At 38.5% G+C, this 26,121-nt stretch overlaps 1 protein-coding gene across 4 annotated transcripts in view; it reads left to right on the top strand.

Annotated features, from left to right (window-relative positions):
* The window catches only part of LOC124187339 (flavin-containing monooxygenase FMO GS-OX3-like), a 45,612-nt gene that overhangs the window by 15,647 nt on the left and 3,844 nt on the right, over positions 1 to 26,121 (top strand). For 2 of the 4 annotated variants that reach the window (XM_046579719.1, XM_046579691.1), the window contains exons 2-4: positions 24,322 to 24,568; positions 25,240 to 25,381; positions 25,687 to 25,998. In XM_046579719.1, the coding sequence (XP_046435675.1) occupies positions 24,360 to 24,568; positions 25,240 to 25,381; positions 25,687 to 25,998 (663 nt within the window). In that variant the 5' untranslated portion in view covers positions 24,322 to 24,359. Of the gene's footprint in view, positions 1 to 23,659; positions 23,771 to 24,321; positions 24,580 to 25,239; positions 25,382 to 25,686; positions 25,999 to 26,121 lie in introns of those variants that run through there. The other 2 variants (XM_046579678.1, XM_046579729.1) reach the window with 2 other exon arrangements.

Raw genomic sequence — 26,121 nt, 5'->3', positions numbered from 1 at the left:
TTGGGTATAAACTTCGCTTAGAGTAGATCGAATGGTTCCGAGACATTGGCATTTTATGGTCTTTGGTATCACAGATCCAGATCTTATAGTCAAAGTTTTACAATTGCAATTGTCGAATGATTAGCCAATAAGGACTGTTGGAGCAGCACGAATTTTTTTTCTGTCCGAGACAAAACGATGAAGAAAAAATCGGAAGCGACATTCACCCAATGGAGTGGCAAATCAATTATTCGTCAGGATTTCCGAGACCGTATCGAAATTTTTCATCAAATGCTAGCTGAAAATATACACGGTGAAAAATAATCATTTCCTCAGATAATCCTAGCCTGTGAAGCATAAGTGTTTATATCTTGTCTGCAATGAACAATGGATAGAAGATTATTTATGCCAATCCATTCTTACCGCGATTAAGACATTTTTCCTAATATAAATTGCGAAACTTTATCATAACTCAAAATGTGTGTTGTTTATTTTTTTCCGTATTCGAAACCAATGAAAATTTTTTAATTCTGTGAGTAAGATCTGTATATTTTATAAATCACATTCGTTTGCGTATGTTACTTAATTTTTTCAATTGAAATCTCGGAATCAAAAATACGATCAGTTCAAGCTTTTGATTTTTCGGAATAATGCTAAAATTCTTAACTATTACACGTGGCTACGGTTAATTAGATGGTAGTGAATTATCTGAAATAAAGTTCAATGCACCTGTAAACGAATATTTATATTATCGATTGCATTCTCAAATCTATGAAATAACACTGTATTGTAGAAATTAGGTCATACATACTGAAATTTCAACTCGGTCAGTAATGTATTTACTCACAATTAGCAGCAAGCTGTCTTACCGTCCTTACATTATTTTGATTGATACATATTATAGATAGGCTCTCGAACAACAGCTATTAAAGCTATCACACTTTCTACAGAAATATGTGTTATGTCCGCTGCTATCAGAGATAGTGCAAGCGAGGTTATTGCTTCCATAAAAAAAAAAAAAACTGTTATCGTCCAAAGCGTTGAAGAATACACACACGTCTTTCCTGAAATCCAGACGGTCTTGGAACACCGAAGCAGTATTTACAATTGAAAAAGTATTACCGATGTAAGCCCATTTTTATGCCTAGATTCTAGATTCATGAATCGGGTACGTTATGCCTTGTTTAGTTATAATTTTATTTCCATTCCAGGTTTAATAATCCGTCGGGAAATAATGGATTATTGACAAATCGAGTATGAAATTAAATTTTCCTTTCGAGAATAACGAGACTCAAAGTTATAAAAGTTCATCATAGCGTCCAAAAACCTCGAGTACAGAGTGCAGGTGATAGTGGCAAAAGCTTGACTGAGCGCTGTAGAAAAACAGAACGTCTTACTTCCATCTAGTTACTTTTCATTTTACAGAAGCGTATGATTGGGATGACGCGGAAATATGTGATTTAAAAAACTACAGTCGTTATTTCTTTCTAATTTCAGTTGTCACAATTTGAAAGCTCATGATTTCAAATGGAACGTAGAAATGGTTTACTTTCAAAATGCTATATCGTACGGGGAGGAATCCTTGAGGATTCGCAATGTGAACAACAAATATATGTGGAGCGTCGTTCTCATTGACGTCCCTCAAGGAATACTCCCGGCTCACTCTTTATCAAATCGTTTTTTGCACGTACTTGAAACACTTGCACTCCGTGGTAATTTTCCCCTCTCTTTTCATAACAACTGCATATCACAGTTACCGCACCTCAATTGTAGTTGAAATACAACCAGACGGTAAAAGAAGTAGGAACTTGAATCGCTCGCATAAGAAGTGATCCAATTTTTTATAATTCATGTCAGTATGTAGTATGAATTATAATTTTTTTTTTTTTTTAAATTACATCGACGACTGAGCAGAAAGAAATCGTCACTCGGGATTCGGTCAACAAGAACGCATTTCAAGATTTAGTTCAATAACACTGTATTTGAGAATTTTAATCAAAAACATTGTATCTCGGAATTTGATTAGAGACCATTACGTATTTCATCAAAATTAGATTTTGATTTTGTAATTGAAAAGGAATAAAATGTTAATTACATCAGTATTTTGCAATTGCGATGAAATATAATACCAAGTGGATTTGCACACTGCCATCAGCAAGAAGTAAAATACAAATCACATTTGTATTTTGATATTTGGGTAGAACGAAATGCAAATTACACTTTCAGTGATTTATTTTGTTTCATTGCAGTTCATGAAAGTAATTGATATCTTCATTCGGGTGAATTGCAATACGATTAATATCTCCTCGATCCGACAACAATTTTTAAATAAAGTCAATGAGTTAATTCAACCTAATAATTTTGTGTGGGGGTATCTGTGTGCATATACATGTTAACGGCATATTTGTGAATACCTTTGAATATATAACCCTACATAATAGTAATTAGGCATCCGTGAGTATGTAGGATCATTTTCGGCTAGTTTTCGACAGCTGAAATTGGAATTTTAAAAAACTGAGCTCGATAATTGTAAACCAATAACAGTGTTATGATACGGATTGGGTTAGGCTATTATTTATTTACGGAAACCCGAATTCGCCACGATAATTTAAAACCTCATACTAGGATTAAACTCTTAAGTGCGATTTACCTGAACTGAACGCTGTTCTTCCTTGTTGATTGAGAGAAGATAACGATTTGGAGTAAAAGTTATCACTTAACTTTAATCGATTTAGATCATTTCGGGCTCTGCGGGCGGCTCTGCGTATTCGACGGGAACTGAATGGGGTACAAATCGTGAAGTTGTCTCCAACTTTTCTGACAATACGCCGTTTAAAAATTATGTGACACTGTTTACGCACGTTCGTTCTGGTTTTTATGAAATTTAACCCTTCTACCTGCTCTGCCTCCTTTTCTAAGCGCTTTGGAAATTTGGCTCTTAGGCATCAACAGTGAGGTTTAAGGAAAGGTCTTCAATCGAAAGTTTAATTCACCAATACCAAACACGTGCCGGTGGATTGAGGGGTAACACCGCTCTACTGGTCAAAAATGGGCCCAACTTTCACGATTTATTTTGGGAGTATGGATAAAGGAATATGATTTCTTTTTAGCGGGTTCACCTATTACGTATCAAAGTATGAAAAAAAATATTTGATCATCATTCAGATGCACAATGAAATCCATCGAGTATAAGACCCGTCACAAAAAACCAAAAAAATTTTACAATCTACATGTTATTGCCTATGGAACTACGTAGGGTTTTTTTTTTTTTTATCAAATTCTATAGAAATGGTACACTTTTAGAAAAATGAGTCGATTTGTGGGCAAAAAATAAGCAGTAATTTTTTTATAAATCAATAAAACTTTACATTAAATAAAAAAACAACTACGTACTTTCATAGAGAATGTAATTGTGAAGCTACTGTCAAAATTTCAGATCGATCCATGCAACGATATTCAAATGATCTGTCCTCCCAATTTGAACAAAGTGGTTTCGAGAAAAATGCGTTCAGTTTTACAAGCACTCGGCGCGCGCTCCAAGGCATAAATCGAGAATTGAACCTCTTGAAATTTTTTTCCACTATAAGACCAACTAGATATTGTTTTTGTGACCCTAAAATATTGTTCAATCCAAGCAATAAGAGAAATCAAATTTCACAAAATCCTAGAGTGGCGTCACCCCTTAACGAATGATACGAGAGCTATTAAAAAAAATGGTAGAGTGGAGAAAGGAATTCACCAATGCCAGATAGAGCGCCGGTGGATATACTAAAATGGATACGGATACAGTTTAATAGATCTATTCACGTTGAAGGTTATTAATTAGGTCAAATCATAACGTCAATTAAACTCAATGACTAGGTTTATTCAAAAGCTGAATTGAAATTATAATGCTTAAATATTGTTGGGAGTAATAATATTATTTAACAGTAGTATAAGCACGGAATTTCTTCAGAGTTACATCATTCGCTAAGATTTTAAAATATCTTTGAACTGCTCCGATCGATGGTTTACGAAGAACCGCTCTGTTTAAGAGATAATTTTGAAACGTCTTGTTAAAAGATTTTTGATGAACTACCCTGCTTCTGCTCATTGTTAGTGCAAGGCTTGTTAAGGATTTGTTCTTTAGCGTGCCGATTTTTAACGCGGTTCCTAATTGGTTCCGTTCATTTTTACGGAATTTAGGCGAATGAGGAAGTTTCAAGTATGTATAAATAATGTTTTGGGTCTTCTCATTCAACCTGAACTACCCTTGCCGTCTGGGTCCAGCGTAGTGGGTTAGTTACGCCCACCACGGCTTTTCCCACGAGTGCAGGTAAGAATTTCCGTACTTGCTTTATATATGTATGTACAAATAAGTTATTCTATCCCTGGGACATCATTGTCCAAACAGACACCTCCTGAAAGATGAAAAGGCTTATTACGCTACACGTGCGCGCCAGTTTCTGTATGTTCGAAAATATCGTGAAGCGATCTTCGGGCGTCTGGTTTAAAATAAACAGCTCGGGCCATAAAAAGTGCTGTAAAGACGATTACTACTGAAATTCAAATTGCAATCAAGCTTATTAATCGTCAACGTTTATTATTTATTCAGTCTTGTTTGAATAAAATTTTGCACATCTTAAAAATTTTTCTAACAAAACTAACTAAATTAGACTTTGAGTATCTTGGTGTAAAACTTTTAGTTTGTTTCTTTATTAAAAAGTAGGTGTTCGAATATATATGTATCTTTGGTTCCTTTCCTAGGTCAGTAAAAATATTAATCACACGGTTTGTTAATTAAACAAATCGGTAAGTACCTGAAGTATCTTCATAAAAACAATGTGTAATTTGAAATTATACACTATCTACAGTTACTCATAATCAAGACACAATTTGACGATTTATCATCATTTTTTTTCTCGTCTCCAATAAGGCCAGATTTCCCGAGAATTCTCGCTTCGAGAAGTCTCGTCCACAAATCCTAGCCTGCAGTATTGACAAAATACCACGTATTATCTGGTGTGGTTATTGTACACACGTGCATGTAAGTCTGTTTGGGTTAGGATAGTCCTTAAGAATTATTTAACTATAAGATTAACGTAAACTAACATGAGTGTTTCCCAAAATTATTAGGTGATAATAGAAGCCGTATGCATGCAATGCATTCGGGGTAACAGAAATCTACCGACACGAACGTCGGATTTTGCATATGCGGTTAGCTTCGTATAGAATTCTGCTTATCGTACAATTGTATGATATGCCAGAAGAATTTAATCTTGGATAATGATGGTGAAACAAAATTTTGATCATATTCCAAGTGAAATCTAGAGGCTATAATTTTCATTCGATTGGTTGAGGATTTCGCGGTTCCGCGACCCTTAGATGCTGCAGTATATTGTCAATAACGTCCGGTCTAAGCCCAATATTCTGCAGTAATCGTGATACTTCTGCGTCGCCGCCAGATTGAAAATCTTCCTGTAATTTTACGTAGTCGATTCCTGCCTCAGCAATTTTCTTCCTCATATAGCGAGACAGTCCTGATATCCTCTGTAGAGAGGCTGCGCTTTCAATAATCTCAACCCTTCTTATCTCTTGCTGAACGCTTTTCGTATAATTTCTAATGTTGTCTTCAAGCCCGTAGGCATCTATTACTTGCCATAATATTAGCTCCTTACGAGTTGCTGCTCTTTCATTCCAGTTGAAGCCGTACATATTGTTAGCGATTACTCTCAGCGTGTTACCACCCACCTCAGAGCTAGAAAGTTCTGTTTGAAATAGAAGGAGCGTGCACGCAAATCCTGCGACACGTGACTGGAACTCCCTTATCATACCCAGACGTATTACGAGTCGTAGAATCCGTGGCCCGTGAAAACTGCCAATCAATAATGCAATTGAAACCAAATCGTGTACGAATGTTTAAGAAATCGATAAATTACACAGCAACAATAATCACCTGTAGGCGTCGTGTGCTACAAGGATAACTGGTCTTGACTGGTCTCGAGTCCTCAGGAATTCCAAGAATTTATTGATAAGAGTTTCCTCTCGACCTGTATCTACTGACACATCCACATCCACATCTTCCAAGTCTATGACGACAGTTATTACTAGCCTTGTGTCATTTACTAGCTTAGTGTAGGTCTGGAAGTGATGCGTTTCGGTACAGGCACCAATCTGTGTGTAAATATGCACGTATTAGTTTCGCTAGATCAGAATAATTGCTTATATGTATATTAAATTAATTCTTACCTTCCAGATTTGTGCATCACGCCACAATCCGCGAGTTCCCAAATTGAATGTTACTAAACAGAAGTCACTGAAGTCTGCATTTTTTGGATGAAAAAAAAAATTCATTTCAAATCAACGCGACTGAAATTCGTGACCTTTCTCGCAATTCTCGAATCATCCCGACGCCATTATGCACATGCACACACAGCAATCCGCGACCTACTCGAGAGGCGAGACTGAAGAATCCACAAAAGCGATTCGACCCAGTACAACAGAATTTTGATTGTACGTGATTCACGATAAACCGGATTCTATGCAAAACCGTGATTCACCCTGCAACCCTACGCACGAGTTTGCACTCATGCAGGGAAAAATCACACCGAAATACAAATGTTAATATACGAACCTGTATGAGGGTATAACAATAAACAATGAACAATAATCGTAATTTTCTGCAAATAAAACTGAGTCTATCGTTATCGTGAATCTCAGGCTATGCTTACCAAGGGCGGTGGTCAGAAATTGACTGAAAGTACTGTCAGTACTGAAAATGGTATAGTCCAAGTGACGTATACTGTAGATTTTCAGTACTGACAGTACTTTCAGTCAATTTCCGAACACGTCCGAAGTGTTGCTCTCGAAATTCGATCGCAAGGAATAAAACAGCACTTACCAACTCTTACGTTAGCCGTTGCCATTTCGTAACTCTGGGCAAAGGCAAAACACTCTGTTAAGGCTAAGGATCGCAGGTGGTTTTAGGAATGGAGAGGTAAACGACGCGGTAGAATAATAACCCTCTGTTAATCTTTGGAAACGTAATAACATATGAATATCTTTATTTATTACACACTGCGTACTTTTCTAACGACAGTTTGCTCACAACTAACTTCCTGTAAGACCTCGCTCGCTCGCTTCGCTCGAGACTCCGAGGCGCTAGTGTTCACATCCTAAAGTGAAGTGTCAAAACAGTGTCTATAATGAATAAATAAATTATATTAAACGTAATATTGACATTTTTGTAAATACTTTATAGTTTGTCAGCGCTGCGATCGCAACTAGAACGTACCCTATATGCTTTACGTGTAGCACAGACACCAGGGGGTCAATTTCGTATCTTTCGCTTTTTCATCTCACCCCAACTGAGCATTCTGATTGGCTACATGAGGTTAGACAGCCAATCACAATGCTCAGCTGAGGTAAGATGAAAAAGTGAAAATATAAAATCGACCCCCTGACCAATTCCCCCTCGACTTCAAGATTAATAGTGGCACCAACATCTTAAATTCTCAAAATTTGCATCATAATGGAAATTATCGTACAATCTGCGTACGTTAATAATGTGCTATCGTACATCGTACGTAGGCATGAAATTATCGCATATGCACGATAATTATGGTACGGTTCCGATCGCTGCAAGGCGCTCGGCTACACTCGGTCCTCCTCGCACCGCGTTCGCATCAAATGCGATAACTTGCCACAACACTTCCGCCGTCGGAGCGTTTTATGCACAGCCCGAGATTCGTATATAATTCGGCAAATCTATTCTTTGGTAGCGCTTTGGTAAAAATGTCCGCCGATTGAACCTCGGTAGGCACGAAGATTATATTGATTTCGCCGTTTTCGACTTTCTCGCGGATGTAGTGAAACTTCACATCAATATGTTTCGCGCGCTTGTGAAATTCCGGATCTCGAATCAATCGAATAGCGCTCTGATTTTCGACGTACAAATTCGTCGACTCGTTTCGCATGTACCCTAGTTCACTCAACAGCGCACGTAGGTAGCCATACAGCTTCTTTCGCCGCCGTCGATGCCGCGATATACTCCGATTCCGTCTTACTCGTAGACGCGAGTTTTTGTCGCTGAGACGACCACGTTACAATTCCGTTTGCTAGACAGAACGCGTAACCCGTCGTCGACCTTCTGGTCCTTATATCGCTCGCGAAATCCGCATCTGAATATCCCGCGAGTTTGATTCGCGAATTCGACTCACTGCTCGCACATGACTCTCGTCGTGTTCGTTCTGAAACTTGCTAACCGAATTTACAGCGTGTGCAATAGCTGGTCGTGTTACTACCGCGAGAAACATTAGCGATCCTATTGCCTCGCGATACGGTACCGGAGTAGTATGGCTATGAGAGTTCTGAACGCAGATTCCGGTTACCGACACTTACCGACCGAGCCGCTCCGCGCAGCCCACCGAGCCGCTCCGCGCAGCTCAGACTCAAACGCTTCTCCGCTCCGCGCACCCCAGACGCAAACCCTTTTCCGCGATGACGTCACAGTCTACCGTACCGAAGGTCAAAGTCTGTAGTGCTCGCCTGCCGAAGGTAGAGGGCGCAGCGGGGGGGCGAGAACTTTTTTACCGTCCCTACCGTGGGAAAGGAATTTGGAGTGGTTAATGTTACACATCAGCAGTGCTATCTTGGGAAAAGAATGCGGGACGGTAAAAAAGTTCTGGCCCCCCCGCTGCGCCCTCTACCTTCGGCAGGCGAGCACTACAGACTTTGACCTTCGGTACGGTAGACTGTGACGTCATCGCGGAAAAGGGTTTGCGTCTGGGGTGCGCGGAGCGGAGAAGCGTTTGAGTCTGAGCTGCGCGGAGCGGCTCGGTGGGTAAGTGTCGGTAACCGGAATCTGCGTGTAGAACTCTCATGGCCATACTACTTACCGGTTGCCTTTCGTTCGCTTCTGATTCTACCGGGTACAAAATTGTGTGAGGATCCGCCGGTACGGCGACCCCTTTTGCTCGACTCATTCCGAATCGCTCTATGTCTTTCTTCGCGTAGGCCTCTTGATGTACGAACATCGACCTTGACTCGCGATCTCGACTTATTTGCATTCCGGCGAAGTTAATGCAATCTCCGATCGTTATATCGAGTTCTTTGCTCAACTCTCTGACAATTTTCTCGATTATACCCGCAGACTTCGATGCAATTATCCCGTCGTCTACGAACAGCGCGAGGTACGAGGAAAAACACGCTTGTCCGCATTAGTCTCTATCAGATTGAACCTCTTCAAAACACTCGCGATTTCCAAGTCCCAGCAGCGCGGAGCCTGCTCGAGTCCGTACAATGCTTTCTCGAGAAGACACACCACTTTATCTCGACTTCCGTTGACCTCCAGTCCCGTCGGAATCTCCATCATGTCGACCTCGTCAAGAAGTCCATGGAGAATAGCAGTTCGAACATCGAACTGTACTGCTTCAAGATTTTCTTCCGCGATGATCGCTAGGAGTACTCAGAGAGAATCGTACCTCACGACTGGTGAGAACGTCTCCGAGTAGTCCACGTCTTCTCGCTGCATGAAAGCCTCTGGCAGACAGTCGTGCTTTGAACCTGATGACGCTCCCTGCCGTGTCGCGTAGTGTTTTGAAAACCCATCTCGACATATATTTTATTTCCCTGTCGTAATACCCACCTGAGTGATTGTGAAAAGTGCATTGCTTTATTAATGGATTAGCCATTCCATTACACATTAATTTTTCAATGATTATTGCGTTTTCTCATCGCTGTGAATCATTTTGATAGTTAATAATGGGACATCGCTGTATTATTCATTCCATTTTCAGCGAATAATATACTTTTCCCCCTTAGGCGTTATTTTTATAGTCAGTACATTGATAAATTATGATAAAATTAAGATAATTGAGGTATCGTCATTCTCAATGTAACGGTTAATTTTTAAATCATTCAACTGCGAATATCCAGTATCATTTAATCGGAATGTTGTCAATCGATTATCTGACCTCCACGGTTAAGTGAGCAATTTTTTCCTCTTCTTTCTTTAGATAACCGCCATTTCGGATGCTGTAATATTTAACTTCAGCTATTATTACAAGAAAAGAGTTATCAGTAAAGCAATTACTGCAGTTATGATTATTGCAATTGGAATCCATGCATACATTGTGGCAATAATGATGCAATAACGATGACCTATTACTTTAGTAATAAACCGTTGCAATTCGAATCCATTCCTCAGTATTTTGGTCATTAATAATGTAATTCAAATCCATTACCTGTTACTTTGGTGATCACCAATTGCGTTATCGTCCATTGTCAATTATTCACGTTGTTACAAATCATGGTTTTGATGTATTACATATTTTTTTTGTAATGGGTAATGCATTCGCTACATACACCATGTTCGGCGCCCGGTACCTCAGGGTTATCTCTGAAGATTACATTATTTTGTAGTCTTGTCACGCTGCTCGCGAGCACTTGAAAAACTTCGGCTAAAAGCTTTACGGTATCGAGAGTTATTCCAAAGGTTTTTCGAACAGCCGATTCTGCATTTGAAGTAAAAAACTCGAAAATTCGAAACAGCGAACCTCAATATGGAATATATTGTTTCATTCCGGAACCAGGCTATCCTTTAACATCGCTGATGTTAAATCTAAAGACGAAGCTCAGAAATTTGATTTGGCGTACCTTTGATTGCTGTGAAAAGAATTACTATCGATCGATTCGAAGGGTAGAGAAATTGATATCCGAAAGTTTTTCCGGCTGCTGATTTTGATCTGGTGCGCAAAATGTTTCAATCCGAAATTTCAATTCGACCAAGTCGCTCCAAAACTGGTATCAACGAAGTTCATCGGCCACTAATTTTGCGTCATAAGTGAAAAGTCCAGAGTTCAGAATGGCAACTAGAAAACAGTTCCAAACTACGTATGAATTGTATGCGAATCGATATCTAGGGGACTTCAAAATTCCGATTTGCAATAAAGAATTGTTCGATTTAGATTGGGTATAAACTTCGCTTAGAGTAGATTAAATGGTTCTGAGACATTGGCATTTTATGGTCTTTGGTATCACAGATCCAGATCTTATAGTCAAAGTTTTACAATTGCGATTGTCGAATGATTAGCCAATAAGGACTGTTGGAGCAACATGAATTTTTTTTCTGTCCGAGACAGAACGATAAAGAAAAAATCAAAAGCGACATTCACTCAATAGCGTGGCAAAAAAGTCATTCGTCAGGATTTCCGAGACCGTATCGAAATTTTTCATCAAATGCTAGCTGAAAATATACACGGTGAAAAATAATCATTTCCTCAGATAATCCTAGCCTGTGAAGCATAAGTATTTAAATCTTGTCTGCAATGAACAATGGATAGAAGATTATTTATGCCAATCCATTCTTACCGCGATTAAGACATTTTTCCTAATATAAATTGCGAAACTTTATCATAACTCAAAATGTGTGTTGTTTATTTTTTTCCGTATTCGGAACCAATGAAAATTTTTTAATTCTGTGAGTAAGATCTGTATATTTTATAAATCACATTCGTTTGCGTATGTTACTTAATTTTTTCAATTGAAATCTCGGAATCAAAAATACGATCAGTTCAAGCTTTTGATTTTTCGGAATAATGCTAAAATTCTTAACTATTACACGTGGCTACGGTTAATTAGATGGTAGTGAATTATCTGAAATAAAGTTCAATGCACCTGTAAACGAATATTTATATTATCGATTGCATTCTCAAATCTATGAAATAACACTGTATTGTAGAAATTAGGTCATACATACTGAAATTTCAGCAATGTATTTACTCACAATTAGCAGCAAGCTGTCTTACCGTCCTTACATTATTTTGATTAATACATATTATAGATAGGCTCTCGAACAACAGCTATCAAAGCTATCATACTTTCTACAGAAATATGTGTTATGTCCGCTGCTATCAGAGATAGTGCAAGCGAGGTTATTGCTTCCATAAAAAAAAAAAAAACTGTTATCGTCCAAAGCGTTGAAGAATACACACACGTCTTTCCTGAAATCCAGACGGTCTTGGAACACCGAAGCAGTATTTACAATTGAAAAAGTATTACCGATGTAAGCCCATTTTCATGCCTAGATTCTAGATTCATGAATCGGGTACGTTATACCTTATTTAGTTATAATTTTATTTCCATTCCAGGTTTAATAATCCGTCGGGAAATAATGGATTATTGACAAATCGAGCATAAAATTAAGATTTCCTTTCGAGAATAACGAGACTCAAAGTTATAAAAGTTCATCATAGCGTTCAAAAACCTCGAGTACAGAGTGCAGGTGATAGTGGCAAAAGCTTGACTGAGCGCTGTAGAAAAACAGAACGTCTTACTTCCATCTAGTTACTTTTCATTTTACAGAAGCGTATGATTGGGATGACGCGGAAATATGTGATTTAAAAAACTACAGTCGTTATTTCTTTCTAATTTCAGTTGTCACAATTTGAAAGCTCATGATTTCAAATGGAACGTAGAAATGGTTTACTTTCAAAATGCTATATCGTACGGGGAGGAATCCTTGAGGATTCGCAATGTGAACAACAAATATATGTGGAGCGTCGTTCTCATTGACGTCCCTCAAGGAATACTCCCGGCTCACTCTTTATCAAATCGTTTTTTGCACGTACTTGAAACACTTGCACTCCGTGGTAATTTTCCCCTCTCTTTTCATAACAACTGCACATCACAGTTACCGCACCTCAATTGTAGTTGAAATACAACCAGACGGTAAAAGAAGTAGGAACTTGAATCGCTCGCATAAGAAGTGATCCAATTTTTTATAATTCATGTCAGTATGTAGTATGAATTATAATTTTTTTTTTTTTTAAATTACATCGACGACTGAGCAGAAAGAAATCGTCACTCGGGATTCGGTCAACAAGAACGCATTTCAAGATTTAGTTCAATAACACTGTATTTGAGAATTTTAATCAAAAACATTGTATCTCGGAATTTGATTAGAGACCATTACGTATTTCATCAAAATTAGATTTTGATTTTGTAATTGAAAAGGAATAAAATGTTAATTACATCAGTATTTTGCAATTGCGATGAAATATAATACCAAGTGGATTTGCACACTGCCATCAGCAAGAAGTAAAATACAAATCACATTTGTATTTTGATATTTGGGTAGAACGAAATGCAAATTACACTTTCAGTGATTTATTTTGTTTCATTGCAGTTCATGAAAGTAATTGATATCTTCATTCGGGTGAATTGCAATACGATTAATATCTCCTCGATCCGACAACAATTTTTAAATAAAGTCAATGAGTTAATTTAACCTAAAAATTTTGTGTTGGGGTATCTGTGTGCATATACATGTTAACGGCATATTTGTGAATATCTTTGAATATATAACCCTACATAATTGTAATTAGGCATCCGTGAGTATGTAGGATCATTTTTGGCTTTTTCGACAGCTGAAATTGGCATTTTAAAAAACTGAGCTTGATAATTGTGAACCAATAACAGTGTTATGATACGGATTGGGTTTGGCTATTATTTATTTACGGAAACCCGAATTCGCCACGATAATTTAAAACCTCATACTAGGATTAAACTCTTAAGTGCGATTTACCTGAACTGAACGCTGTTCTTCCTTGTTGATTGAACTGGTATTGAGAGAAGATAACGATTTGGAGTAAAAGTTATCACTCAACTTTACTCGATTTAGATCATTTCGGGCTCTGCGGGCGGCTCTGCGTATTCGACGGGAACTGAATGGGGTACAAATCGTGAAGTTGTCTCCAACTTTTCTGACAATACGCCGTTTAAAAATTATGTGACACTGTTTACGCACGTTCGTTCTGGTTTTTATGAAATTTAACCCTTCTACCTGCTCTGCCTCCTTTTCTAAGCGCTTTGGAAATTTGGCTCTTAGGCATCAACAGTGAGGTTTAAGGAAAGGTCTTCAATCGAAAGTTTAATTCACCAATACCAAACACGTGCCGGTGGATTGAGGGGTAACACCGCTCTACTGGTCAAAAATGGGCCCAACTTTCACGATTTATTTTGGGAGTATGGATAAAGGAATATGATTTCTTTTTAGCGGGTTCACCTATTACGTATCAAAGTATGAAAAAAAATATTTGATCATCATTCAGATGCAAAATGAAATCCATCGAGTATAAGACCCGTCACAAAAAACCAAAAAAATTTTACAATCTGCATGTTATTGCCTATGGAACTACGTAGGGTTTTTTTTTTTTTTTTTATCAAATTCTATAGAAATGGTACACTTTTAGAAAAATGAGTCGATTTGTGGGCAAAAAATAAGCAGTAATTTTTTTATAAATCAATAAAACTTTACATTAAATAAAAAAACAACTACGTACTTCCATAGAGAATGTAATTGTGAAGCTACTGTCAAAATTTCAGATCGATCCATGCAACGATATTCAAGTAATCTGTCCTCCCGGTTTGAAAAAAGTGGTTTCGAGAAAAATGCGTTCAGTTTTACAAGCACTCGGCGCGCGCTCCAAGGCATAAATCGAGAATTGAACCTCTTGAGATTTTTTTCCACTACAAGACCAACTAGATATTGTTTTTGTGACCCTAAAATATTGTTCAATCCAAGCAATAAAAAAAATCAAATTTCACAAAATCCTAGAATGGCGTCACCCCTTAACGAATGATACGAGAGCTATTGCAAAAAATGGTAGAGTGGAGAAAAGAATTCACCAATGCCAGATAGAGCGCCGGTGGATATACTAAAATGGATACGGATACAGTTTAATAGATCTATTCACGTTGAAGGTTATCAATTAGGTTAAATCACAACGTCAATTAAATTCAATGATTAGGTTTATTCAAAAGCTGAATTGAAATTATAATGTTTGAATATTGTTAATAGTAATAATATTATTTCACAGTATTATAAGCACGGAATTTCTTTAGAGTTACATCATTCGCCAAGATTTTAAAATATCTTTGAACTACTCCGATCGATGGTTTACGAAGAACTGCTCTGTTTAAGAGATAATTTTGAAACGTCTTGTTGAAAGATTTTTGATGAACTACCCTGCTTCTGCTCATTGTTAGTGCAAGGCTTGTTAAGGATTTGTTCTTTAGCGTGCCGATTTTTAAAGCGGTTCCTAATTGGTTCCATTCATTTTTACGGAATTCAGGCGAATGAGGAAGTTTCAAGTATGTATAAATAATGTTTTGGGTCTTCTTATTCACCCTGAACTACCCTTGTCCTCTGGGTCCAGCGTAGTGGGTTAGTTACGCCCACCACGGCTTTTCCCACGAGTGCAGGTAAGAATTTCCGTACTTGCTTTATATATGTATGTAAAAATAAGTTATTCTATCCCTGGGGCATCATTGCCCAAACAGACACCTCCTGAAAGATGAAAAAGTTTAACCTCGGATAATGATAGCGAAACAAAAGTTTTATCATTTTCGAAGTGGAATCTAGAGGCTATAATTTTCACACTATCGGTTGAAGAGCTCCCGGTACCGAGACGCTGAGATGCTCCAGTATATTGTCAATATCGTCCGGACTTAGCCTAACTTTCGGCAGTGATTCTAAAACTCCTCGTAATTCTGTGCCGGAATATTGATAAGCTTCCGCTAAATCTTCGTAGTCCATTCCTGCCTCAATAAGTTTCTTCCTTTGATGGTAGGAAAGTTCTGCAATCCTCCCCAGAGAGGCTGCCCTATCAATAATCTCAACCCATCTTAATAAAGCTTCAACGCTTTCCGTAAAATTCGTAATAATATTTTCAATCTGGTAGTGAAGTATTACTTCCATCAATATATGCGCTTTACCAGTCGCATTATTTGCTGTTTCTTCTTCCCAGTTGAAGCCGGGTATATCTTGAGCGACATTTCTGAGCGTGTGACTATGGCGCTCAGGATATTTTTTTCGAAATAGACGGAGCGTGCAGGAAAATCCTGCGACACGTGACTGAAATTCTCTCATCTTACCCAGACGTTTAACCAGTCGTAGAATCCGTGGCCCGTGAAATCTGCCAATCAATAATGCAATTGAAACCAAATCGTGTACGAATGTTTAAGAAATCGATAAATTACACAGCAACAATAATCACCCGTAGGCGTTGTGTGCTATGAGGATCACTGGTCTTGACTGTGCCCGAGTCATCAGGAATTCCAAGAATTGATTGATCAGAGTTTCCTCTAGATCTGTATCTACTGGCACATCCACAACTTCCGAGCCATTGTCGACAGTTATTACTCTCCATGTGTCATCCACTCGCTCAGTGTATGTGTGGAAGTTATGCGTTTCCATACAGGCACCAATCTGTGTGTAAATATGCACGTATTAGTTTCGCTAGATCAGAATAATTGCTTATATGTTGTGACGTGGATTTTTCCCGCTCCTCGGTCACTCGGAGAAAATGACCGAGAGCTTACCGCGTGCACAATAATTTGGCGACCACGATGTACCCTGGATCTAAAACAATATCGCGAAGTTTTGTTGGGCGCCTGGCGTGATTAACACGCCTCAAAATCATTAATGCGCTATTCCTCGGGCATATGCTCGATAGCTCAGTACCGCGGAGAGGGGAGGGGTAATTTTTGGAGTGAGAGAGAGACACTCGAAATACACACGCTACTTAATTAAGGGCGTTGCCCAGCTAAAAAGCGCGGGCTACTCCGCTTCCCGCGTTAACCGTGGCGAGAGAGAGGGTAAAGAAAAAAGTGAGACGGAGCAACCGAGCTGTCGCCGGAGTGGGGCGGGTGACGCGGCTAGCCTCTTCCACCCCTCACGGGCATTCGGTTTCAAATACTTTTAAACAGCGCAGTGTATCGCGCTCGGCACGACGCAGCGCCTGATGAATAATATAAAAAAAAAGTAGACTCCTTTCAGATTCCACTTGAGAAATTTACTAGTAATACAGAATTTAATAAGGAACCCGAAACTATTTTTTTTATAATTGGAAAACTTGTCATTAATGAGATAAAAATCGTCAAACATTTGAATTGTTTATAAAAATTGGGATTTTCAATAATATTCAACATTGCATTTTTTTTATGAAAGCTTATTCGTTCACCTTCCGAATGCACTGTAAATGATGTCTTTACGTCGAATAGAACCGGATATATGCGCGCTCCTTTTGCATCAAAATTGAACGATTGTCTTGTAACTTTCGAAAACAAACATAATTCGGACGAACACCAAAATGCGTGTCGATTCTTTTTACCTTTATTTCATGTGAAGAAAAGTATGAATAGATTGAAAAAATACGAGGTTATTTTTTGATTGACGTGACGTAGAATTCCTTATACGTATGTTGATATAGATACACATTCTTAATATTTCAACGAAAATTATATTCGCCGGCGTCCGTATTTCTACGCAATGCGATCACGTGACTGGTAATAGTCTAATAGCCGGTATTCATAGTCAGGTTCGATTTGCAGGACTGTCTTGAGTCAGCTCAAAGCATAGCTTGATCGGCTGAGAGCTATTCCAAATACAGTCTCGAAAATAATACGTAACTATTTACGAATACCGGCCAGACGTCGTCACAGGTCATTTTAAATTGAAAATGCAACGAATAGCTGTGAGCAAATTCATGATATAACAACGAAAATATCATCTATCTCCCAGGTCTCACCACGTGGAGGTCGCTATCAAACAGAGACCCGCCTAACCCGTCCCTACCTCCCAACCGTGATCGGGTTTGCACCAAACGAATACAAAATGATAAAAAATAATATAAAATGGTAAAAGTAAAATTAAACTCGCTTAAACTTAATAAACATAATCACGAAATCTGTATGAGAAGGATCTCATAAAAATTAAATTGAAACAGTATAAGTGAAACATGACAGTAATCTTGATAGAGAAAATTGATATAACAAAGCATCGAGCATTGTATACATTATATGGCTAAATAAATTCTATAGAAAGCGCAAACTATGGAAAGTAGTACGTCACGAGTGCAGGTCACAGATAGTAATGAAAAAATAGGCTATAGAATATTTACATAATATATAGGTATACACGCAGTCTGGTCCGACTGCAGAAAGTACTCCTGGAATGAATAATCAGATATATAATTATAACGATATGACTAGCAAATTTTTAGCACAGTAATACATATAACTAGCTAAACATAAATCGCAGAAATATTGCACGTAAGCTAGATACAAAGCTATTATATTTATGTACACGTGTACATATATATATTACAGTTTTTTGTCGTCTGTCGGTCGTGAATTTACTGTTTCTTACGCGCGGCCTTATCTGAGCTTCGATGATTTGAGGGAGTTCGCGGATTGAGAGTTATCGGGCGCGTCTAAAATCTACGATCTCGGGTAACAAATTGGTGGAAAATTCTGCCAGATACCTTGTAACTTTACCTTGGATACTTAGGTAGTCACAATAAGTGATGAGAATATTCCTTATGATCGACAAAGTGTAAACACTAATGCAAATTGCCGAATAATGATTTCGATCATTTAACCTGAACACGTAACAAATTGATGACATATTTTAGCGACTAATGCAAACCGGGCTAATACCACACGTCACAATGCATTCTAGTTTATATTTTCGTATGTGTAAAAAACTTGAGAATGAATTTATACTGCTATCATGAACAGCAATATCGGCTCTTGAAAGTACCTTCTTAGATTAAAGCCCTGCGATTGTTCGTACTCAAGTGATTGAATCTCGAAGTCGGAGAGGATGCGACATCAATCATATAAATAATTCGATTTACCTAATTTTTTCCTGAAATTTGCCAAAATCTTTATGCCGGGTCGTTTCTCCTTCTTCAAAGACAGGTTCCTTCTCTTCTTAGCCATCGCGGGAATAAATACTGACTCGAAATAATAAAAAACACGGTAGAAAAACACAAGCAAAAATAAAAGCGCGGAACACTATCCACGTGCCGAGCGACGAGGATTCGAACGAGGGGAATTGTAGTGGGGGGGTTTGAGTCTACTCTCATCGCCCGTAATTCGCATGGTCGCCGGCCAACGCGGTCGTGGCGCTAGCAGCCGCCCGCCTTTGGCGCGAAAAATTTGCTGTTTCATGCTTCGTGATTTTCCTTCTCATTTCCTCATTTTTGAAGATACTTAGATTCTTAGGGAGTCATTTTGAAGATAAAGAATAGATCTGTGTCGCCTCTTTCGCCGAATCTTGAAAAAAAATTCACTGTCCGCTGTGTCTCACTTCAAAGATAACGTACTTTCAAGTACGTTTTTCGCAAATCTGAAAGCGAAATCAAAAATTCGGCAAAAGAGGCGACACAGATCTATCCTTTACCTTCAAAATGACCTCCTAAGAACCTAATTATCTTCAAAAATGAGGAAATGAGAAGGAAAATCGTGAGTCTCTGTTCGCGCGCGCTCTTCGAGGCATAGGCAACGCCCTTAACAGAAGTAAAATAAAATCTCATATTTCCCAATAGCGGTGATACAAAACAAAAAAAAAGATAATCCAAAAGTCGCTCATCGCGAGTCTAAAATTAAACAGAAAATTACACGAAACCTACTCTATTTCTTACTCTAATGAGCTCGCGGCTCCCTAACTAAAACGTCACTCAACGATCACAAAATCCACAAAATTGGCGCTCTTTTGCAAAAACTTCGCGACTCAATTTCGGAAATTCCTAAATTTTGGTTCCGCCCAGGGTTCAAGGAGCCCTTTGTAACGGGCATCAAAAATGCCACGTTACAATGTATATTAAATCAATTCTTACCTTCCAGATTTTTGCGTCACTCCTAAATCCGCGAGTTCCCAAATTAAATGATACCTTACAGAAGCGACTGAGGTCTGCATTTTCTGGATAAAAAAAAAAACATTCATATCAATTCAACGCGTCCGGAATTCGTGATCTTTCTCGCGATTATAGAATCATCCCGGCGCCATTGCGCACACACACGCACAACAATTTGCGACCTACTCGAGAGGCGAGACAGAAGAATCTAGAAAAGCGATTCGATCCAGTACAACAGAATTTTGATTGTACGTGGTTTACAATAAACCGGATTCTATGCAAAACCGTGATTCACCGTACAACCCTACGCACTCATGCAGGGAAAAATCACACCGAAATACAAATATTAATATACAAACCTATATGAGGGTACAATAATAAATAATGAACAATAATCGTAATTTTCTGCAAATAAAACTGAGTCTGTCGTTGTCGTGAATCTCAGGCTATGCTTATCAAGTATAAAGATTGGGAAACGAATTTAGATTCGTTATCTTAATCCAAAAATGGCTATCCGTTACTCAGTAAGCATAAAGCTAAAGCTATGAGCCAAACGCATTAAAACGGTTTACTCTTAAAAATGTGTAACTTGAAGTGTTGCTCTCGAAATTCAATCGCAAGAAATAAAACAGTACTTACCAACTCCTTCGTTAGCTCTTGCCATTTCGAGAATTGAGACGTCCGTTACCGGTAATCGACAAAACGAAAATGATCAGAAATCTACATACTGCAACGCGAATACCTATGAATCACCTGTTACATGACGTCATGCGCAGCAAGCATTTTTCGCTACCGATTTTATGTCAATTTTGCTAACTCTGTTATCTGATGTACACCTGCTGGAACGTTACGATGCAGAGCTTATCGTGATGTAGTAAATTTATCGTGTGTGTAGTTCCTCGATGGTCTGGTATTGCGCGAGGACGGTGGTTCCTTGCCGCTAATCCGTTTTGATGAAATTTCGTTATTAGCTACTGACGGGAAAAGCGGGGAGAGGCTGCTATCGTACTTTCCATCGGTGCACCTTTGCAGGGTCACTTAGCGGTTACGATTTCTTTTTTAAATGGGAACGTGAACTTGTTTTCACATATTGGGATTCTACACAAAAAGTGGAAAACTTTTATTTCAAAGTGTTTGTTCTTGCAAGCCCTGATTATTTTTTATGGGGCTAGCTCGAAGAAAAAGTTTACAGCGTGGTACCAACTGCTCCAGAGGATATGAAGGAGCGAATCGGAAATGCTTGTAGAAACATCGAACGAGAACATTTACTACGATGTCATGTATCTTTTGTGAATCGTACTGAAAAGTGTATTGAAGTTAACGGGTAGAATTTCGAGCATCTATTAAGAGCACGGAGCATTAAAGAGGAGCACAATCTTGGTTACGTATCGAGTCGAAAAGTGGTTCCAAAATAATCTGCCGGGCGGTAGCGCTGTGATCGGCCCAGACCCTCAGTATCCGTAATAGGCGGAAAATACAAACCCGGAAATGAAGTCTACGCGATTTATATGTAAATCCAACCAAATTGAACATAATGGTCCACGCAATGAGAAATTTGCTGAAAATCATCTACTAAAATTGGACTGTGACGTAGGCGCTTGACGGAAAATATATACCTTTAATACTCCGTGGCTCCGTGCCTCTAACGCCGACGCGGAAACCGCCATTTGCAAATTGTATTTAACATGGCCGCTATGCCGGACGCGGAGGGTCTGGAGCGATCGGAACGCCACTTGGTTGCCATATGAAAAAAAGGTACCATATTCGTAGTCAAAGATTGTGCTCCTCTTTAATGCTCCGTGATTAAGAGTCAACCATAGTCGAGGGTAGAGTTGACTGGTGGTCAACGTAGGAACTTCCATGGTCAAGAGCGTACATATATGCAAAGTCAGTTATGGTGCTTATGGGGTCCCACATTTCTGAAATTATTTTTACAAGAGCATGTGCTAAACATCCATTCTTGGGTAACAAAGACCGATTCAGTCGTAATGAGGTATAGTTTTTTGCTTTTATTTCTGTGATGTATTCCGGAACAGAAAACTGCTTCACGTCTAATCAACGCATGTAACAGCGCGATTAAGAGAACAGAATAAGTCGATGATAACAAACTTGTTGATCGTTCATAGTAATGTTTGATTAGAGAGAAATATGTTATCATTCGATATAATAACATAGCCTTACAGTAGTCTGTAAAAAGAATAATATTAGCTGATAGTTCCATGAATATTTTGGAATAGAACAGAAATACGCGTTCATGTTTGCCTCGAAGTATGCAGGATAATTACTTGTCAATTTTTTTATTCCACTACATCTCTTGCAGAGATCACAGTCTTTTTCATGACTTGTTACTATAAATAAATTTTACGATCGTTGCCATATCATAGTTACAAAAATTGGTGTATAATGTTTTCAAAAATAGTTCAACAAAAATCATTAAGGTGGTCCTTAAGAACCTCATTTTAAAAAGGTCTCTCTCCGGATAGCTTCCAAAAAAAATTGGAAATATTCTTCGAAAATTTGAGATAAACAAAAACACTCGACGATGATGATCGATCGCCAACTTCAAGTGAGTAATGAATGCGAATTGGGATTGACGACTGATTGATTTGAAATAAAATTGCATGTGATTTGTCTCTTTTTTATCTTCAATATTCGAAGAATTTTTATGCCAAGGTTTGAATTGTTTCAGGAGTGCCAACGTACAAAGCTATGACTTTTTCTTCGTTTCCACGCTACAATGGAAATACTTTTGAAATAGCTGATATAATATTTCATTTTTCACATCGATTTTTCATTGTCAGTGATTAATGGCGGTTTCTGCCCAAATTCGAAACTCAAAATGAATTCACGCTCACAGGCACCCTTTCTAGTTGAACTGGAACGCCGAAGTGTTTATACCAATTTTTGATAATTTTTTTGAAACCGATCCAGGGGATGCTGAATCGGTTCAAATTCAAAAATGACCTTTATGACCACTCTAACAATTAAACTAAACGATGCTACATGCTTTGATTCTTGTACTGTCAAGCTGATCGCCCTCTCAAAATCAAGCGTGTACCGAACGCATCAATCGATCTTCAACGTCAGAAGTTCTGTAAAACGAGAAAGAATTATTTCTGTAAAAACTGGTACAACTTTTTCTTCGCCTTGTTTTGCAATACTACTTCAGAAATGTTGATTTATAAACTATAACTGCAGTCCCTTTAACCAGTTCTTCTTCCACTGGCATGTGTCACGATTAAAATTTTGTTTCCGTAATATTGGAGCTAAAATATGTGTGTAGAGTTTCTCGGTGTCAAACGTCAATAAAGTAAGAAAAAAATTTGACGTTTCGGCCGTGAGTGGGGGCCCTCCTTGGGAAACTAAAATATATTAATCGAATACAGTAACGTATAAGTTATGACTAAATAATCTTGTACAAAAGAAAAAAAAAAATTTGTAAAGAAGACTGACGTTTAAGGACGTTGCCTACCGAACTTTGGCTTCTCTCGCGACTCCAGCCAGGCAGCCAAGGGGAAGACTGAGCGAGACTTTAAGTCTATGCCTCTCGCGTCCTAATATAACTGGAAGCCCGTATGAGTTCCGTGTGGTTGATAAGATTAGGATACGGTTATTGAAGCAGAGGTTGGCACATATACATATTACTTCAAATATATATTGGTTATGCAAATAATACCAAGTTACAGAACTCACGCCTAATCTAGTAACTTATAAGCAATGACACTTGACTGGCCGCTTACATGAGCAAACTTAAAGATAAGCTATTTCAGGGTGAGCAGTGCGATGAGTTGCCTTGTCATGTGTAGGGGTAGAGACTGAGGAGTCAGTCCTGTGGAGTGTCTCCTTGCATTTAAAGTGTGATGATAGCTCGGCTTATCCAGGTTTAGTTACAATGAACCCACAGTCTAGCCACATCATGAAACCATACGTAGTAACATAATATTAAACCTCTTGAAAGGAAAACGCCGTGCTATTATTTTTTTTTTTTTTTTTTCCAGAGACAGTACATGAACATTTTGCTGTCGCAATTTGAATAATACGTAAGAAATCCAATTCTAACAGTTCGTGAAGGTTATGATTTCTCTGTACAATGGGCGGAGCTTTATCTGGTAAGCGTTTGACAACTCAATCGGCTTCATTCAAATCGTATATTCTCTTAATTATTTTCTTCAAGAGAATTTCCTTTCGCCTCTGCTCTTCTGATTTTCTTCAGTTTAAAAGGTGAGGTCTTTATTGTTTTTTTTTTTTTTTTTTGTCCGCTCTTAAAAAGTTGCCGTGACTATCGGATCTTGAAGTCATCGAAATATATCCAGCACATTGTTGGCATTTTATTTGTTCTCTGATTGGTCGGTGTGGTGTGTCGTTTTGACAGTTGGCGCCCGGTTATATGCCTTCATTCAAAGAATATAACTGTGATTTTGTCATCCTCGGTACGGTAATGACAGTTCATCCTGTCATAAAAAATTAAATAATACCGACAAGCTGAAAACAAACGCAAATGATACACTAACTCAAAGCTTGAGCGTGCGCGCCTGGGGAATTTAACATTGAGCGAATTGAATCCGACGCGCTACGGTGCAGCGGTGACCAGGTCATTTCAAGAGAACCTATCGCTATAATCATCCTGAATGATGACCTTACCTTAATTTCTACTTTTTAGCAATATACCCGAGTCAGTTTCTACCAAGTCGGAGAGATATGCCCGGAAGTAAAACGAGAGTCGCAATTATTGGCGGTGGTGTTTCTGGTCTTATCGTAGCTAAACATCTTGCCACGAATCCAGAAACTTTCGATTTCACTCTGTTTGAGCAAACCGACCAGGTTGGTGGAACATGGGTTTATACCGACGAGACGGATTTCGACTCTCGCGGACTTCCAGTTCACAGCAGCATGTACAAGAACCTCAGGTGAGACAAAAGTAAATGAAAAACACAATAAAATGGTATATTTCCGAACGGCATGGACTATTATAATACGGCTTCTTTTCTCTTCCCTGTCACATTTACTATACCTAACCAAGTCCGCAATTGACAACATTGATGCTTTCAATCAACATGACGTAACCGTCCCTTATACCTACGCAGCCTCACTCTTGACATATCAAAAGTTGTTCCGGCATTACACACGTTCCAGACTTTTCTTTCCTCGGCAATGGTCCGGCGTACTTTTCCATGAACCTTAATCACTTTGTCTATCAACAAATACGCATGCATTTGAGATGTTTCGAATACATTTTTTTTTTTAAGATGAACATTTCCTTTGAACTTTCGAAAATCTCTAGACTCAAATCACCCGAAAAACTGACGCACAAATTGACAGATAAGTAAATTCACCTGATTTTGCTAGACCTCTGTACGTAGTTTCACGTAGATTTTCAAGTACGAAGCATGAAAATTGAATAGAACACCCCTTATATTTTACTTGAGTGGGACTAGTTTGCAGTAATTGTAAATGCTTACGCGGAAAAAATGAGGCTTCCAACACACTTAAATGTAGTAATGACTCAGTGTGCACGTCAAATCATCTCTTAGACCCGAAGTGCACAAAAAATGCGCTTTATATGATTATGTATTAACAGGACGAACGTGCCAAAAGAAATTATGCAAATTCCTGACTTTCCCTTCCAAGATCAAGATGGGCCGTCTTTCGTGCATCACAGCGTTGTTCGGAATTATCTATTGAGTTATACGGAGCACTTCAATCTCTTCCCTCATATAAAGGTATGTGTTTTGAAATATATGCATACATAGGACGTATTCCGAAATGTGCGCTATCTATTAGATCTATCTAATATATTATGTGGAACATGGGCGGATATACAGGGGGTCTTATTCCAATAAGACCAGTCAATGATCTCGAAAAATAAGCGTTTTACAAATATAAGTGTCAGACAAATGTTTTTATGGCTTTGAAGGGCGCCAGAGGAGCCTGAAAGATCCCACGCTCCAAGTAATATAAAGATAATCGGTAACGATTCTTCATTAACGTTCTAGAACTTGAATTGTGACAATGTTTCTGCCCGCAGTTAAATACGGTAGTGAAAAATGTTGAGCCCGAAGGTTTTCCAAGCGGCCAAACAATGTGGCTAGTAACTTCCGAGGACTTGGAAACAAACGTTGTAACGACAAGGATCTTTGACGCTGTGATACTTTGCAACGGACATTATACTGTGGGAGACGTTCCTCACATTCCTGGAATTGAGACTTTCCCTGGAAGATCTATACACAGTCATCAGTACCGGAAGCCAGAGACGTACGCGAACAAGAAGGTCTGCATTCTGGGCGCCTCGTGGTCTGGCGTGGACATTGCTTGCGAGCTATCCAAGTACGCTGAAAAGGTAAGACTTCCATCTTTGATCGAAATGCTTACCACTATAAAATGACCATGGGTACAGAATGAATAGGGTCAGAGTGCGTAAGGCATCTCATAAGTGCTTCCAGGTATTGGATAAAAATATAAA

Source organism: Neodiprion fabricii, chromosome 1, assembly GCF_021155785.1.
Source record: "Neodiprion fabricii isolate iyNeoFabr1 chromosome 1, iyNeoFabr1.1, whole genome shotgun sequence".
In the NCBI taxonomy this organism is placed as follows: domain Eukaryota; kingdom Metazoa; phylum Arthropoda; class Insecta; order Hymenoptera; family Diprionidae; genus Neodiprion; species Neodiprion fabricii.
The sequence above is the reverse complement of the archived record's forward strand: the minus strand, read 5'-3'. Positions and strand labels throughout refer to the sequence as shown.